The 19,412-nt window shown below is 44.6% G+C and overlaps 1 protein-coding gene across 4 annotated transcripts in view; it reads left to right on the plus strand.

Moving 5' to 3' along the window:
• The window catches only part of LOC147886011 (uncharacterized), a 112,176-nt gene that overhangs the window by 56,913 nt on the left and 35,851 nt on the right, over positions 1-19,412 (plus strand). For 3 of the 4 annotated variants that reach the window (XR_015543438.1, XM_087396531.1, XM_087396533.1), the window contains exon 7: positions 14,906-15,019. The exons of the other annotated variant lie outside the window; for it this stretch is intronic. Coding sequence is in view for 2 of the 3 variants with exons in the window: in XM_087396531.1 (XP_087252657.1) it covers positions 14,906-15,019 (114 nt within the window). In the remaining variant the exon portion in view is untranslated. The remainder of the gene's footprint in view (positions 1-14,905; positions 15,020-19,412) is intronic. 4 annotated transcript variants of the gene reach the window in all.

Here is a 19,412-nt window from a genome sequence, read left to right on the forward strand (position 1 = left end):
TTTTGTCTTTGTGGATGTGAGTTTTACCGATGCAAAAGCCCCTTCGTCCAGTGTTTGTAAAGCACACCATTGTTTGGGCACCACATACTAAAGGTTTTGGTGTTTAAAAATGGAAGTGCAAGCATTGTGGTGTTGTGAAGACAAGTATATTTTCACATATCTTGTGCCATATGTCTAGACGGGGCGGAAAGGAGATTTAAGGGTTGTACTGAGTGTGCATACCAGTTCGATGATGACTTTCATGTGTTTATTGGTATTCCTTATGGTATTCCTCTCAACGATGGCGAGGAAAAAGAGACTAATGGCATTGTTACTCTAGAGGGTAGTACCATAGGGGCCACGGAGTGATGCAGGTGTGTTACATACACCGCAAAGGACTTTGCTTGCGATGCGTGCTTCCGTGAGTTGGCAAAAAGAGAGACATCACATAGCTGAGTTTGAGATTGGTAAAACAATTGTGGATTGTGATCTCTCATTCAATGTCTTGTGCACACCACAATGGAATAAAATGATCAAGGCAGCTATGGAGATGGGATTTGCAAGGGATTGGATTGGATTGCAATATAAGAAGATGCACACCACCATGCTCGATAAATAGATGCAACAAATAAATGTTTTACCTCAGCCTATTAAGGAGGCATGGAGAAATTATGGATGCCTCGTACTTTCCAATGCATGGAGTGATGTTAAGAAGACGAGCATTATTAATGTCCTAGTCTCCTCTTGTCTAGTCACATATTGCTTGGCGGGCTGTTGATTGCTATGATGGAGAGTGGGCAGCAAGATGACATGGGAGCTCATCTACATGCACATTCAAGTAGTGCTTATAGAGGTGGGCCCAGAGAATGCACATTCAAGTAGTGCTTATAGAGGTGGGCCCAGATAATGCTTCCAATTGGAGGAGATGGGAGAGATGGTAGAGCAAGAGTTCCCTTCGACAGTGTGGACTCCTTGTACTTCACATCCGCTTGACCTATTGATGGAGGACATAAGCAAGCTTGATTGGGTGCAGATTACCATGAGGGAGGCTGTATTGTGGTAATCTTGAGGAAAAAATGTTAAGGCATTGCATAGCTATCCTGAACGGGAACATTTTGTGGAATGCCAACCCCCTGTGGAACGGGAATGGGACTCAAGGGGACAGGTTTTGAGTACGCCACATCACCAATGGTGGAGTAGCTGAGTGTGAAGAAGTCTATAGAATACATATAAAATAATGTTGATGGATTGCCAGATGGCATACAAAAACAAGGCAACTAGGAAAAAGGCAAGCAAATAGCATCATGTTGGGGGAAGCTGAAACTGTCATTTAGTGACTAGTACTTGTGGAACAGCCTCAGGAATATTCCCACCATTGTGATTGCTTTGAGGCCACTATTTGTAATGCTGTATGTGCCTAAGTGACATTTACCCATTGTGGTCATTTAAAAGTTATAATGCTTAATTTGAAACTTAAATCGTGCAAGTTAGAATTGTAACTTAGTACTTACTACTTACACAACATGCTGTGTAATAGGTACTTTATAAATTGACCGAGATCAAGGCTATTGCGCAAGAAAAGTGGATATCTATGAGCTACTCCATCCATGGCATGGCTGATCTTCTCCACCCATTTTATGAAACAATTGATCTATTACTCGATAGTCAGCTTGTAGATACTCGGCATCCATATGTGTTTAGAAAGAAAGAAAGAAAGAAAGTTTATTAAAGTCTTCGGAAGACCGATGGATCTATGAGATTGAAAAACCTGATACAATGAGCTGTGGTAGTGGAGCTACTAAACGAGCATCCATACCAATGCAGAATGCAAAAAAATGCAAAATGGCAGTATTCATCGTCAGCAACAGGACATCAGGATGTATGAGACTGTGGTGAAGCAAATAGAATGAGTGAGAGAGAGCAAGAGAGAGTGAGAGAGCAGGAGGCTTGGAAGCTGAAGGCTTAGTTGCAATAGAAAAATGGAGAGTACAACACACTGAAGGAAAAAGATAAGGTTTTGTCCTAGTGACAAAACCTTAGTAGTCACTAACCATAGTTAGTGAACTAACTGCGGTTAGGGGGAAAAACCTCTTAATGAGGGGAAAGTGCCCCTAACTAGCTTATTATATTACATTGGTCACTGCTGAATTATGTCTATAATTCTAACACCCCCCTGCAGTGCCAATGTCATGTACAAGGCTAATCAATCACCAAACGGATATAAGTTCAGGGCACTGCAAAATGCCTCAAACTTTTCACGTGGTAGTGCTTTGGTGAAAATATCTGCAACGTTGTCATGTGTGGACACAAAGATCATACTGATCTCTCCTGCATGCAACTTCTCTCAGACGTAGTGATAGTGAACCTCAATGTGTTTCGTGCAAGCATGAAACACTGGATTCTTTGCCACTGCAATGGCACTCTGACTATCAGTGAGAATTGGAGAGGGACCCTCCAAAGACAGATGAAGATCAGCAAATAGATGTCGCAGCCAAACACATTCAATTGTTGCTGTGAAAGCTGCCCTGTACTCAGCTTCACATGATGAGGTAGCCACTGTAGATTGTTTCTTGCTCAGCCATGAAATACAAGATTTACCCAAAAAAAAACAATTGCCACTAGTGGACTGCCTAGTGTCATAATCACCAGCCCAATCTGAATCACTGTAGGCATACATCTGCAAGTCACCCCCCCTGGAAAATAGTAAGCCAAAAGACTTTGTGCCCTGCAAATAACGGAAGATGCGCTTAACTGCCTGCCAATGCATAGTTTTTGGGCTGTGCATGTACCTGCTTACCTGAGATACTGCAAACTGAATATCAGGTCTAGTGTTGCAGAGATATGAGGCATCCAACAGCCTGACTGTAAAGTGTGGCATCAACTAATTCTCCTGCATCATGCATTGTGAGTTTCAGCCCCGGTTCCATAGGAGTGGATATGGGCTTACACTCTTGCATGTTAAATCTGTCCAAGAGTTTCTGAACATACTTGGACTGAGACATAACAGTGCCACGTCTCTCATGAGAGAATTGGATCCCCAAATAAAAGTGAAGCAGCCCCAAATCTGACATGTCTGCAAATCAGCTTTGAAATCTGCAATTTTTTCTTCATTGGACCCTGTGAGCAGTAAGTCATCGACATAAAGAAGGATGACTAATATTTCCCCCCCATCCATCTTGATGTAGAGGGTGCTCTCAGTAGGACTATTGTGCAGCCCCTTGCTGGTCAAAAAGGCATGTATCTTGGCATACCATGCACGAGGGGCCTGTTTCAGCCCATATAAAGCTTTATTGAGCTTGCATACTTGAAGTGCATTTGCTGTAATTTCAAAGCCCGGAGGTGGTCTGACATACACCTCTTCCAGCAAGTCCCCATTCAAGAAGGCTGTTTTTATGTCCAACTGATGAACATTCCACTCAAAATGTGCAGCCATTGCAATTACTGATCGGATGGTGGTCATCCGGGATGTAGGAGCGAATGTCTCCTCATAATCTATGCCCTTTTTCTGAGCATAGCCCTTAGCAACCAGCCTGGCCTTATATCTGTCAATGGAGCCATCTGGCTTCCGTTTGACTTTAAATACCCATCGTGTGCCAATGGCATGTTTACCCTGTGGCAAGTCCACAACATCCAAAGTCTGATTTTTTGCAATGGACTGCAACTCATCGTGCATGGCATTCATCCAATGCACATTACCTTTTGCCTCTTCAAATGTGGCAGGCTCCTCCTCATCAAGGAGAGTACCTGCATATGCTGATTCCACTGAATTAGCACCTTCCATGTGGCTTGCTGCACTGCGAGTCCTGCCAGGTAACGGAGCATCAAGTTTACTCTCCCTGAGAGTCTGTAACAGCCAGTTTGGGACTGTTTTTGCTGCATGTATGTCTGCAATTTCTTGCTGCACCACCTGTTCCACTGCCTGTGGAGGGGGCAAGACATCCTGTGGCGGAACTGAAGCATTTGGAGGTTGCTGTAAATTCTGATTTGGATCAGAAAAATCAGCAGGGGAACCCAAAGCAATGGGTAGCAACCCTTCAAAGACATCCTCTGAAGACGAAGGCATTTGAAATTCAGCCTGAGTGTGAGCTGAATTTTCAGAAAATATCACATCTCTACTTACAATGATTTTGCGTGAAGCAGGATTGTAGAGACGGTACCCCTTGCTTTCTGCACTGTGTCCAACAAATATGCGTTTGATGGCTTTATCTGACAATTTGTGCCTAAATTCAACTGGCACATGTGCATAGGCAAGGCATCCAAAGACTCGGAAGTGATCCACTGAAGGCTTCCTGTCATTCCAGACCTCAAAAGGAGTTTTTGTTTTTAAAGCCTTAGTGGGAGCCCTGTTCAAAATGTAATTGGCACACATCAAACCCTCTAGCCAGAATTTATGAGGCATGTGTTTGCTTTTCAGCATACACCTGTCCATCTCCATGAGGGTTCTCAGCTTTGCCATTTTGCTGAGGGGTCAGCCTGACTGTGAGCTGATGCACAATACCCTTTTGCTTGAGAAAAGCATCAAATTCTGCAGATAGGTATTCCCCACCTCTATCCGTGCGTAATGTCTGTATCCTGAGTCCGGTTTCATTTTCAACCATGGCTGAAAAATGTTTAAACACCGTGAACACTTCAGATTTCTTTTTCAGCCCATAAACCCAAGTAAAATTGGAGTAGTCATCAATAAATATGACAAAGTAGAGATGACCACCCAATGACGGAGTCCTCATGGGACCACAGACATCACTGTGTATAAGCTGCAATTTGCGAACAGCTTTAACTGAACCATCCTTCTTGAAGGGGAATCTATGCATTTTACCTAAAATGCACCCTTCACAAGCATGTGGAGGAGGTATCTCAAGAGGTGGCAATGCATCAACCATTGAAAATTTCTGAAGTGTCATTAAGCTGTTGTAATGCATGTGGTCATATCTGGCATGCCATAATTCTGCATTTTGCATGGCAGCTGTAGGGGTAGAAACTGCCAGAGCATGGGCTGCTCTTTTCTAAAAAATATCAAGCTGAAAAAGCCCACGCAGCAGAGTACCAGACCTTAAGGCATAGTTAGCTTCCCTGTCTCGGATAGCACATTTGTCATCCTCAAAGATGACCTGAAATCCCCCTCTGTTAAGAGTGGACACTGAAAGAAGATTTTTGGTTATGCCAGGCACATATAAGACATCTGAAAGTCTGAAAATCGAGCCATCAATTGCAGTGAGCTCAACCTCTCCTGTGCCACGTACTGAATATGAGGAGTTGTTGGCACAAGTGACTTTCTTACCAACAGGAGGTGGATGCAAGGAAGTAAAAAGACACTTCCTAGAAGTGATATGCTTGGATGCACCGCTGTCAAAATACCATGTGTTCAGTGTTTCATTAACACTGAAAGCAGATGCCTCTGTAGAAGAGTCAAATCTGCAAGTAAAAAATGCATATGTATCATCACTGCAAGAGGCTGTACTATCCCGAGCATCTAGAACAGCCAACCTAGAATCTGAAATGCAAGATAAAAAGGCATAATCCTGTCCAACAAAGTTGGCTACAGCATCCCCACTGTCAGATGCATGAGGGGCTGAATCTGAAACAGCCATACCTGAGCTGTTTTTCTTTTCTTTTGCAATCCTTTTCTGCTATGTGATGACCTGGCTTTTTGCAGTAGTGACAAAAACCCTTCTTTTTGGGTTTACTTGCATCACTTTTAGCCTTTTGTGAAGGCTGTCGTGACCCACTGGAAGGCTGATTTGCTGCTGTCTTTGCCTGTCCCTTTGTTTTTGATTTAAATTTTGAGAGCATGGCTTGTTCACCTGCACGTGAAGCCAAATTTTTCCTGGTCTGCTCTTCCTGAAGCAGAAGTCCTATCAACTCATGAAAAGTGAGGGGATTTGCACCCCCCCTCATTGATAAGTTCAGCGAAGTGTGAAAGCTGAGATAAGACTCAGGAAGAGAATTCAGAGTGGTTGTAATCATCTCTGAATCAGGAATAATTTCATCTATGTTTAACAACAATTGCTCTCTGAGATCCTGTAGCTTTGTGAGGTGGACTGACATGGAGTCACCCTCCTCCATATGTGTATTGCTCAACTCTCTTTTTAAGAATGATACCCTGGCATCATTCCGTGCTGCATACATGCTTTCCAAGATATCCCACGCTGCCCTGGAGGTCTTACACGACCGGATATGCGGAATGATAGATCTTTTTACTGAAAGAGAGATGCATGACAAAGCTAAGGCATCCCGTGAATCCCATCTCTTCTGCTCTGGAGTATTGACTGTAGCTGCACCAACAACTTGTCCTGCAGCTGCACCCTGTGCACGACCTCTTCCACCTCCTTGCTGAGGAGGTGTAGCAGGTGCAATATCTGCTGGTCGGATCTCATCCCCATTGACATAATCCCATAGATTCCGAGAAATCAGAATATTACGTAGAGGGAGTAGTTGGTACCATCCAACTTGTCTTCTTGTGAAAGACCACCAAATGGAAACTCATTCCGAATTTTGATGGGCCATTCTTGAGAAAAAGATTGAAGCAGATACAGAGCTGAATTCCCTTACTGGGAATGGAATGCACAACTTCCAAAGAACACAGCCAAGCACGGGTTGTATATGCAACTTAGATTTCTGTACTTGAGCTGTCAGAAATCTGTCCAAGCATCAAAAACTCTCCAAAATCTGCCAAAAGTGTTTCAAACACTCCAAGAAAGGCAGTATGTACTGAATAGTCCAAAAAGTGCTCTCTCAACACAAAAGCCCCAATTTGTGGCTAGAAATTGCAGCCAGAAAGGGGCAAAATTACTAAAAGCCCCAAATCTGCAATTTTTAAACAAAAGCCCCAAATTTCAGACTAGATCTGCAATTTTGCTCCAGATGTAGCTCCAAACCTGCACAATGATTGCAATGTCTGCAATATACAAAATGCCCCAAATGTACTCGAAAACAACTGCACCAAACTATGGTTTTCTGCAAGATGAGCCTGTCAAAGAACACCTGTGGCTGAAGACAACCTTTGTAAATCTGCACATTCAGATCTGAAAGTGCAGAAATGCACACCAATCTAGAAAAGGTACAGATTGTATGGTATAGTACGGATTGTACGGTACAGTATGTCCAGACTATACGGCAAGTACAAAAACGTCAGCGCAGGTACGGAATACCACTGTACGGTTGATTTGTACGGCTGTTGCAGCGCAGGTACGGCGCTGTACGGTTGCTGTACGACAGCTGTACGGCAACTTTGTACGGAGAGGAGCGATACAGGTACGGCAGTCTGTACGGTGATGTACGGAGACTGTACGTACTTTGTACGGTGCTGCACGAAGAGATGTACAGACGATGTACGGCGCTGCACGGGACTTGTACGGTAGTCTTCACGGGGCTGTATGGAGGCAGTACGTCGAATTGTACGGAGGCAGTACGGCGAATTCCGTACAGTCGTACGGACTGTACGGATGAGTTGGAGCAGGCTTGTAACGTGGAGCAAAAGAGGTACGTTGAAGGGAGCAGGGAGCCCAAGGCTCTTGGACCCCGCTCTGATACCAAATGAAGCAAATAGATTTAGTGAGAGAGAGCAAGAGAGAGTGAGAGAGCAGGAGGCTTGGAAGCTGAAGGCTTAGTTGCAATAGAAAAATGGAGAGTACAACACACTGAAGGAAAAAGATAAGGTTTTGTCCTAGTGACAAAACCTTAGTAGTCACTAACCATAGTTAATGAACTAACTGCGTTTAGGGAAAAAACCTCTTAATGAGGGAAAAGTGCCCCTAACTAGCTTATTATATTACATTGGTCACTGCTGAATTATGTCTATAATTCTAACATGTGGAAGTGGAGGCATGAGGTCAGCAATAGAACGCTGTCCCCCCCCTCAAGGGTGCAGTCTTGGTACGTCTCCTAGTCGTAGCTTTGCGTCTAACCAAGGCCACTGTGACCCCCGTAGGTCGGGCTCCACAAGGAGGGGATGTCCCCAAGTGTGATCTGTGAGTCAACCGTCTGTCTGAGCTGTCGGGTCACGGGTTCCAGGTCATGGTTGTGTCGGGGTCTCGCCTCAAGGGATTCTATGTGATTTGGCTGAAAGAACTCGGTGATAGAGCTCTGAGAGGTAGCAGTCGAGGGAGAAGGCTACTCATGTCTCCGTGCTCGGAGTATCCTATCGCGGTGTCATCTCATGAATGAAACCAGCCAAGCATCGTTGGTCTAGGTAGGAGAAGACATGTGCCAACATCCCATAACTATCTCTGAAGAGGCAGTAGAAACGCCCTCGGATCTTATAGTAAACAGGACACCTGAAGATAAAGTGCTTCTCTGTCTCAACCTCCTACATGTCACATAGTGTGCATATGTGCCTCTCCCTAGGTAACCGCTCTGTTCGGCCGCTCTTGATACGAAGTTTGTGTGAAGAGACCCGGAACTGCCCAAGGGAGATCCTCAGCGAGTGGGGTAGGTGAATCTGCGTGTATCCTGGTGGATCAATGAAACCCTCCACTGTGATATGTAGGAAGTGATCTCTGTAGAAGCTCATCTTCACTGGAAGATCACTTGGGCCCAACCAAGTCCGGAATGTGTGTAGTTGTAGTAGATCCTCACGGATAACCTGGTTGACCTCGTGTGATAGGAGGGGAGAGAAAGGAGCGTCCATGCTGTACTGGAAAGGAGGTAGTTTGTCCATGTGGAGCCCTAGTCTTGCAAACCATCTCTCTTTGCATGCATACCAACACCTCTGATCTCCCCCTGCTGCAAGTACCATAGAAGAGGACAGTGCTTGCCATGGTATCCTGCTACACCTGGATGTGTAATCCCCATACTCCCTGACTCGGTATAGATATGTAATGACCTGAAATGCAGCATCTAGCTGTAATGAGGGTGACCCAAACTCCGCCCGAATGATCTGGTGAGGGACAGATGGCTTACCACGGATCATCCGTGATAACATGAGAACTTGTAGCGGCTCCACCCTCGCCCACTCTGTATCCGACAAATCTGGCCCCCAGCATGGGCTGCCATACATCCCTGCAGGAGGGACCAAGGAGTCAAAAAGCAACCCTTTGGTCCGTGGATCCTGAAAATGAGAGTGGAAGCATTGTCTCTCTAGTCTAGCCAATTAAGCATATTCTCTGCTCAGGCACGCGTGCATCGCGGGTCTGTGGTCCAATGAGGACAAATGCCATTGGAGGGTACAAATATTTCATGACTCTCATTGATGATTTCACAAGATATTGCTGGGTATATCCTTTAAAAGCCAAATCTGAAGTTTTCTCATGCTTTCAGAGGTGGCTGATTATGGTTGAGAATGAATCAGGATGCAAGCTTGTCACCCTCAACATAGATAGGGGGGGAGAGTATATGTCAAAGGAGTTTGATGCATTTCTGTCTTCACGGGGCATTGTTCACTCATGCACTACTCCTTACACTCCTCAGCAGAATCCTGTTTCTGAAAGGAAAAACAAGTCCACAATGGAGATGGCCAGATGCATGCTTAAGGCCAAGTCTTTGCCCAATAAATTTTGGCTTGATGCAGTGATGTGTGCCAACTATGTGCTGAATAGATCACCTACACGGGCATTGAAGACTATTACACCTTATGAAGCATGGAAAGACAGGAAGCCCTCACTTTTACACATGAGAGTTTTTGGGTCTCTTGCATATGTTCATGTACCATCTCAGCTGAGACATAAGCTTGATGACAAGGCAATCAAATGCATATTTATTGGTTACAGCCGTGAGAGCAGAGGATATCGGTTATACCAACCAAATACTGGGAAGATTATTGTCAGTAGAGATGTAATCTTTGCTGAACATTCAGCTTCTCCTCTTGTGGACTGCAAAGCTAAGCCAGATGTTGACATGTTTGATGCCTTTGACTTTTGGTTACCTCTGCCTTCATCAGAGGAAGACTTTGACCAGCAACATGAGCCTCCTGCAGGCCCTCCACCAAGCACTAATCAGCCACTACCCCATGCTGATTTGCAGGTTTCTCTTCCAGCACAAAATGATCCCTCTATTCATGATGCAGTGATTGAAGAAAGAGCTGTCAATAGACAGCAAAGGCAAGTTCCCAGATGGCTTCTTGATACATTGAGGGACAGCAAACAAGATCAGCCTTTTGCTGCCCGGGCAAGATCAGGGAATAGATAGATGCATGGTCATAAAGATGCTTTTGACAGCAAAGAGTGGATGGATGCAATGAGAGCTGAGTTACATTCCATTGCTAAAAATGACACATGGGAATTAGTAGATCTCCCTCCCAGCAAGCATGCCATTGGAACCCGGTGGGTCTACAAATTAAAAAGGAAATCTGATGGTAGTATAGATCGATACAAAGCCCGTCTTGTTGCAAAAGGATATGCCCAACAACAAGGCATTGACTTTGAGGAGACCTTTGCTCCCACATCCAGGATTACTACCATTAGATGTGTCATTGCCGTTGCAGCCCATCATCATTGGCAAGTGCACCAACTTGACATCAAGACTGCTTTTCTTCATTGGGATCTGCAGGAAGAAGTCTATGTCACACAACCTCCTGGCTTTGAGGTTGTTAATTCTGAAAACAAGGTATGCCGGCTTAGAAAAGCCCTTTATGGTTTGAAGCAGGCACCCAGGGCATGGTATGCCAAAATTCATGCACACTTACTATCCCTTGGTTTTCAGAATAGCCCCACAGAACCCACTCTTTATGTCCATGGGAGTGGATCTGATTTTTTAGTGCTGATTTTATATGTGGATGATATGCTCATCACGGGCCCAGATACTCAGCATATTGCAGCTTTCAGTATGCAGTATGCAGTATCTCAGCTCAGCAGATTCATGCACATGCCCAGTTCACAACATTGGCAGGCAGTGAAGAGAGTCTTCAGATATCTCAGAGGCACTCAGGATTTAGCCCTCTTCTATGGTGATCAGGGTTCACTTACCATGCATGCTTACACGGATAGTGACTGGGCAGGTTGTTCCGACACCAGAGTGTCGCATACTGGCAATTGTTTTTTGCTTGGCAATTCATGTATCTCTTGGTTTAGCAAGAAGCAACGAACAGTTGCCACATCTAGCCATGAGGCTGAGTACAGGGCAGCTTTCACTACTACAGTAGAGTGTGTTTGGCTTCGACAGGTACTTACAGATCTTGGTATTCGCCAGACATTCTCCACTATTGTCTACACTGACAGCCAGAGTGCTTTGGCCATTGCGCGTAACCCAGTGTTTCATGCGCGTACCAAGCATATTGATTCACTATCATTATGTTCGGGAGCGGTTGTCAGCAGGAGACATAGAGTTGTCCTATCTTCCCACAGAGGACAACATAGCATATATGTTTACAAAGGCACTTCCTCGTCCCAAGTTCGAAGTCTTCCGACAGGCTTTACACTTGGTTCCCTTTGTTACATGATCTGACATCCCCTTGTACATTCATAGGTGGCTATATCCTTTTGGATGAACATGTGCCACCATGACCAGAAAATACCAGGTATTCTGACACGTTTCCAGAGTACTTCAGTCCATTCCATGGAGGGGGGTTTGTAGGCCATCTTTTGGTGGTTCTAGTGATGCCCTATAGGCCATGGTATGTGCCTTGTAGGTCATAAATATAGGCACTTATAGTGTTAGTGCCTTTTGGGCCACATAGGACACTTAGTCCTATGTGACACCTAGGACACTTAGTCCTAGGTCTAGGTACAAGTACCTTGTACTTCTTCATTTCCAATACACTAGTTGACATGACGGCGTTTCATCATCGACTCTTTGTATTCTCTCTTTTGCCCATTCGATCCTAAATTTTCCTCTTGTTTCTTGAATGTTTCGGATTGGAAGCATATTCTTTCGCATTTGGCTTGGCATGGTCGTGACTCGTTGCAAGGTAACTCTTTGAGAGCTGAGAGCATCCATTGGTCACGGGTTTTCCCCCCATCGTTGGCTTTGTAGGAGCCCGACGCTCATATTTCCTTAATTTGAAAGAGATCTCTTTTGCGGCTCATGTCTATCACGATGATAGCACTCTCCTTTCCTTTCCTTTGGCTGCTGGAGAGTATGGTTTAGGGATGCATTATCGTCCTGTATGGCAGGCTATTACTCATATGCTCTTGCCTTTTTAGTTGGTACCGCCTCTAGAGCTTCTGGACGGGCTTCATGATTGGACTCTTATTTCATCACACTCATCCATTCGTCCTTTAAAGCTGTCCCATATTACAGTGTCCTCTTTATATAAAGTTCTATTGCCTCCACCTTGGGCTTCATCAGCTAGGGCAAATAAGATTTGGCGATTGGATCGTCCAGCCAAATGATGGCGGAAAGATTGAGTCAGATTTGGCATTCGAAGGTCCCTTTTTGACAACAAGTCTTTTGATGGCGCATTCTATTGGGGGTTCTCCTCTCTGGACAGCCTTGAAGCACACCGATGATGGAAGGGTTGTAAGGTGCGAAAAAGAAACACCATGGCACATGGCAGAGGGTAGAAGAGCAGTGAGTGCAGAGTAGACCTGACAACAAAGAGCAAAAGCGCTATTGTATTCAAGGTCTGGGAAAAACATAGGCGTTGAAACATGGTGGGTGGAAGGAAACCATGCCAAGGAAGGCCTTGCAGGAAGGTTTTTGTTGAGTAGGAATTTTTGGTTTCAATAGTGAATGAGTGTCCTAAGAGGTGAGACCCCCCTCCTTTTTGTGTAAATAATGTCCTTAAATCAAGCAAGAGATAGATAAGAATCACTTATTCTAAAACATTAGAGTTTTTTGTAAAATAAACTTTGTCCATCAAGACAAGACTGATCAAGAGAAGCTTGCTCTTGTTGCATTGCATCTACAAAAGGATGCTTTACTGCGGTGGTCATTGTTACAAGCGGGGAAAGAGCATATTCTTGAATGGGCTAAGTTTGTGGAACAGCTGAAAGCCACTTTCATCCCACCAAGGCATGAAGAGAACTTGACCTTTCATTGGGAAGGTTCATGCATATGATAATGAGCGTATTGCTGAATTTACAGCGAGGTTTTGGAAACTCTATTTGGAGTTACCAGGATAGAGTGAGGAAGATAGAAGAAAGAAATATCTAACAGCCCTAAACCATAACGTGAGGTATGAGTTTGAAATGTTCAATCCAACCACTTTTAGAGACCTCACTAAATTGGTTGAAACAGCTGAAAGAAAGTTGAATCCTCGTAAATCCTTTAATAAGGGAAAGGGAAAGGCTCTGGTACAGAACATAAACAGCCAATCATGTCGCGTTGGGTGTCATTTCCTTCCATGACTATGAAGACAAGAAAAGATTGATTAAGGAAGACAAAGTTTTGGACATAAGATACATAAGCCAAGGCATATATGGCATAAATGTCCATTCTTTTGGCAAAAATTGCTAAGGCAAATTCAGTCAAATGGAAAGCTAAGGCATCCGAGCAAGAGGGTGAGGCTTCTACGTATCCACAAAATCTGCTGCGACTATCGAATCAATAGTAAATGTTGTCTATTCAGCCAACATTTTAGGGATGAATCTCTCAGCAAAAATGCATGCGTTGCATCATGCAGCAATGAAATCCCATCCGACATTATCATGACCTTTTTCAAAATCAATTCCTATCAACACCCCCTCTTTTTGATTATCCCTAACATAGTCTTTAGCTACAGATACATATAATCTTTCTACGTTTGATGAAGTCAAACGGCTCCTTACTTATTAGTTCACCAAGTAGACCTTAACTCTTTCTGTCATTGCTTTGGCATAAATGTCATGGGAGGTATTTAGAATAGTTAATGTCCTCCAATCCTCCAATGCCAATCGGTGAGGCCTCTTAGGGATTAAATTTGCCAGATCAGTGTTACATTCCATGGATTACAACATCAGTGATCATTCCCAATAATCATACTTGATCAATCCCCAAAAGTGTTTATGAAACCCAGCAGTCAGGCCATCCGGCCCATGTGACTTCTCATTGGGAAAAAGCATCAGACCTACGAGTGAACATTCTATCCATAACAATCTTGGGACTCTAGCATCAACTGCTTGGAGAATATTATTACAAGCTTTCTTCCACCGAGCATCCTGAGAAGATCTCAGCCATCTTTCGCGGTCGGGTCACAATGCCCCATCCCCTCTCATGAACCTCTCTTTATTTACCATTGCTCTCTTGCCCTTTGCAACTTGAAATAAATAATTTCACAAACAATCATCCTGTTTGCGGTTGTAGCTCTTCTTCAGTAGAGACTACCTGTGATGCTAGACCTTCATCCTCAGGTCCTTCCTCATTGACTGCATGAGCGCATGCCTCAACTCTGTAGACTCCCTCTGGTTGTCTCTATGTTCTTGTGCTTTTGTTCTCCCATAGGATGAGCAAAATTTTACTGCCATTATAACTCTAGATCCCATTGATCCCTATTAGTGAACGAGCTCTCCTGGACAGTTTTCCATTCTTCCACAATAAGAAAGCAGAGTTAAATTTAAAGCAGCTCCCATGCTGCCTCTACGTCAGCAATGGCAAACTGAAAGTCCAGCATATTGGGACATGGTCTGACACAGCTGTGTTTCACGCTATGTTTACTGTGTTCCTTACAAGGAATTAAGCTTATTTGAGGGTCATTCTGTGGAAATTGCATAGGGATTGTTTTTTTGGGTCTTAGAATGCTTGGAAAATTGTGTTATTGTGAAATTCACACTTGCTTGTGCAGCCTTGTTAACTTGCAGTAGCATATAAATGTCAGAACGTACATGATAGTCAGCCCTCTTTAGCAGAATGTCCCTTGTGAAAAGGCCTGAAGGATTATCGAGGTGGCAATTTAGTTGAAGAGTAAGGAATTGATCATGATTAGGGGATATATTTGTTTCAGAGGAAGGATAAATGTAATTTGGAACTGCTTGAATAGTCCAATTTGGAAAAATCTTTACTTAAGAATGGGATAGTAACGCTTTGTGAGCCATCGTCATTTCTAAATATTGACATATCTATTGAATGGACCATGTAGAGAGGGAGCTGTGGCGCAAAAAAATAGGTGGGTTGTGGAGATGGTCAGATGCTGTTCTGCTGCTTGAGAAATATTATGCCGAATTTGGTATTGGAAGGGTTGCATCTGCAGAAGGTGAGCCTCTTTTTGACAAGTATTATTCCCTATTATCCCCCCCCCCCCCCCCCCCCCCCCCCCTCTTGCCAAAAAACAAAAAACCCACACCTCACCCACCCTCTTGGACAAGTACCTCTTATGAGCTCTCTCTCTCTCTCTCTCTCTCTCTCTCTCTCTCTCTCTGTGTACTGGGACCCTCATGGGGGGGCTCATCTTTACAAAGTTACTAGGGGACTCTAGTGTTGAGATTTCTTATTGGCTGGTGGACGTCGATGTCCTGATGGGTGGTGACTTGTTTGTGATTGAATCGATGGAGATTTTTCAACATGGTACGTGCGTGTTGATAGGCCCATGCAACTCCTCGTCTCTTGATTGGGTGATAGTGTGGTTGGCCGTGGAGGTGTGGCAATTGGCAGGTCGTGGCACTACTTCAGTGTAATGTGGCGGTTTCCATCGTGATGGTGGAGGCTATGGGCCTCTACATATGCGGGGAGCTATGGCATCTTCAAGTCCTTTTGGCCTATGCAGGCCCGATAGTAGTTGTAGTAGCTCTTACGAGAGTCGTATATATGTAGTCATGTGTCTGAAGCAAGCACAACTTGTTGTACGAGAGTCTATAGGTGCACATACACATTATGTGACACACAGGAGGTCGAATGGGAGGAGCATTTCATTTTCAAGTGCCCAGTTTGCTATGAGATCTGAGGACACTTTTGTTGAAGAAGTGAAAGGAAAGCATGAAGGTGAACACGAAACAAGAGAATGCATATAGAATGAAGAAGGGTGAGGTCCATATGTAGGCACCTCTACATGAGCCACCAAGCTCCACAATCATCTCCTCAATCAGCTCCTAGAATCTCTCAATCATCCTATGTGGCATCTACCACCACCTAAGAGTGCTTATGGGCACCTAACTGTGCCTCTAGCACACACACATAGAACCCAAGGTGTGCCTGGGGCATACACCTTGAGATATCCCAATCAAACCCTCCCTCAAGGGAATGCCTCAGGCTATGTCAAGGATACATCTAGTCACATAGTGTCTCAAGCCATCTCATGGTGGTCAAGGATAAATCTATGGCTAGGATCTCATGCTAGCAAGGGTTCCCAAGGGTGTGAAGTCAAACAAAGGGATACATAAGACCCCCAATGGTTATCTCCTCTGCATGTATATGCACACAATGTCTGCAGGAGGTACCATTGAGCTAAACACATGCACATGGCCTACATCATATGGTGACCAGAGGTGTTTACAAAGAACACAATAGTTTATTCCATTCATTTTGGAGGACTATCCAGGCAGAGTATCTTGACTCAACATAAAACAGAGATTTGGAGCATATGTGGAGCTGGTTTAAAAAGCATAATCATCATAGGAGTCCTCATCTTGTGGAGGCACATCAACTGAAAATAAATTGGCAGTTTTTGGTTTTGTAGTTGCTTCCTTTCTGGCCTTACAAAACTTTTCATGGTGATTGTTTTTGCCACAATATTTGCAAGGATTGATCTTGAAGCAGTCTTTTGAGAGGTGATTAGTCTTCCCACAATGTTTGCAAGGTTGAAACTTGCCCATTTGAGTTTTTATGGCATAGGCTGTGTCATTGCCTCTCCGGAGTCCCTTGTGCCTTTCTTCTTCTTGAAGGGCAGTAATAAGACCTTTAAGAGTAGGATTAGGAAGATTTTTCAATGTGGTAACAACATGATCATAATCTTCAGGCATACTTTTGAGCAATACTGCCATTGCATCATCTGTAGTGATTGGAGAGTTGATAGAAGCAAGTTGAGTCATGAGACTCCGCATGTGATTGACATGGGCAGCCAAGGGAGTGCCACTAGCCATCTTCAATTCAAAGAAAGCAATCTTAAGTGACAATTTTGAGATGTGAGAGCTAGCACCAAAAAGAATATCAAGCTTTTGCCAAGCTTCAGAAGGAGACTCCATATCAGAAATGTGATGAATATAGTCATCTCCTAAGCCAAGAGCAATAATGCCATAGGCTTTCTCCTCTCTAGTAGGATCTCGTGCCGGGGGCGTGTAGGAGCTGAGGATTCTCCAGCATTAGAGGCTGTTGAAGAAGAAGTTGAAGCAGGTTTGACAAGGCCCCAAAGGTTTTCCCTCATCAATGCAAACTTAACTTTCATCTGCCATGTGTGAAAGCCTTTACCATTGAACTTATCTGTCTACTCTCTTACCATTGAACTTATCTGTCTACTCTCTTACCAGGCTAGAAAAAGCTGAAAAGCTTCAAAGTACAAGCATTTGGTGTAGCAAAGACTTGTAACCAAATTCCATAATAAAAATCATAATGGAAATGATACTTCAACTTGCATGCTTCATAGAGGTGGCTAAATGAAAGTATTCCAAGCAAATCCAGGTATAGCAACCTAAAGGAAAGTTGTAGCCACAATTGTACTGATGCTATTCAACACTTTAAAATATCAGAAATGCCAAAGTAGCATCTAATGTAGCACCAAATTCACAACACTGTCAAAACAGTCCAAGACAGAGGCTTGAGCTTGGAGGGCTTGTATCTCACTCTTCAAGGCAAAGAAAAGAGGGCTTTCTAGGTAGAAATAAAGCTGGTATACCAGAGAAGAGCCACTGAAGAGGAAAGGCGAAATGCCGCGTCACATCGCCATAGCCAGGAGCTTGATTGTCGACTGGTTTTTTCGCGTTTTCTCCCTTCTCGGTGGACCATTTCACTTTAAATTTGGACAGGGGCTAGCTCATGTTGTTGTGCAAGCATGGCTCAGAGGAATTTCGAAATGGTTGCTCCAACAAGTCGTATTGCACGAAATGGCATCAGGATGAAAGCGGCTATTGCGCGGGTCTGAGGGCACCATTCCCTAATTGCTCTGACGTGGAAGGTCGCCTATATGAAGGGTCTCTCCAGCCAGAAGGATTCTAGAAGAGGTCGCATTAGGAGGAGAATTCAGCCCTCTAAGTGGTTGGGCAGAAAGGGGCAAAATGGAGAGGAAGGTGAAGAAGAAGAAGAAGAAGAAGAAGAAGATGACATGGCATAAATGGGCTCAAGGAGGATCATAGTGCTCTGATACCATGTTGAAGAAGTGAAAGGAAAGCATGAAGGTGAACACAAAACAAGAGAATGCATATAGAATGAAGAAGGGTGAGGTCCATATGTAGGCACCTCTACATGAGCCACCAAGCTCCACAATCATCTCCTCAATCAGCTCCTAGAATCTCTCAATCATCCTATGTGGCATCTACCACCACCTAAGAGTGCTTATGGGCACCTAACTGTGCCTCTAGCACACACACATAGAACCCAAGGTGTGCCTGGGGCATACACCTTGAGATATCCCATCAACTTCTACTGTCTCTCCAGCTCTGGGGTGTTGTCCCGGTTTCTCTCCTCTCCAGACCAAAGATGCTTGGTGGCTTTCATCCATGAGGCAGTCAGGCACCGCGAGCATCTACTTTGATCACGGAGATAGGAGCAGACCTCCTCCTTGGTAGACCCTTCTGAGAGCTCGATCACAGAGTTATTCCAGCCAGAGCAGTTGGACCCCCACACTACGAGGCCCCAACATGATAGGGATCCAGAGCCAACAACATGACAGCTCAGAGATAAGATTGACTCATAGATTACACTTAGGGATATCCCCTCTATGTTCAGAGTCGGAGCTTGACCGACAGGTGTCACTGTAGCATCAAGAGATGACACAGGACCACGCCCTTGAGTAGTCGATAGCATCTGACTTCATGCTCCCTTCATCTCATTCACCTAGATGAATTGCTGCTGCTGATGATGATGATGATGATGATGATGATGATATTGATGTGTAGCGGATCACTCTGACATGACTATGTAGTACTTAGCACTAGCTTTTTGCATTTTGCATTGGTGTGGATGCTCGTTTAGTAGCTCCACCCTCACAGTTTGTTTGTATCAGGATTCGTACAGTCTCATAGACCCATCGGTCTTCGGAAGACTTTAATAAACTCTCTCTCTCGCTCTCTCGCTCTCTCGGAGGGAGGATGTCGTCGCTGTCACGAGGCGAGGGGGGACGAGCTTGGTTCATGAGGGGGAGAGTGGGTGGGGAGGGAGGCTGGTGAGAGGAGGGAAGGGGGACCCCCCGTGTTGCACATGCAATAGGTTGGGGTTTTTTTCTTGGGGGGGGGGTGGGGGGCGATCGAGTGGGAAAGGAGGGGGCCTCTTTGGGGGGGGGGGGGGTGTAGGTGGGAGAGGCGGGGCTAGTTTGGGGAGGGCTGTCGGGTGGGAGAGGGGGAAGCCGGTTCGGGGGGACGCGGGTGGGGGTGGGGGAGGCCGAGTGGGAGAAGAGCGGGAGGGGAGACCAGCTGCGAGGGGTCGGGTTTTATATATTTTTTTTTATTTTTTAATTTAATTTTTAAAATAAATTTTTATTTATATTTAGGCTTCTATATTCT

The sequence above is a fragment of the Dipteris shenzhenensis genome, chromosome 25, assembly GCF_047967505.1.
Source record: "Dipteris shenzhenensis isolate YYH24624 ecotype China chromosome 25, Dip_SZ_1.0, whole genome shotgun sequence".
NCBI classification, from domain to species: Eukaryota; Viridiplantae; Streptophyta; class Polypodiopsida; order Gleicheniales; family Dipteridaceae; genus Dipteris; species Dipteris shenzhenensis.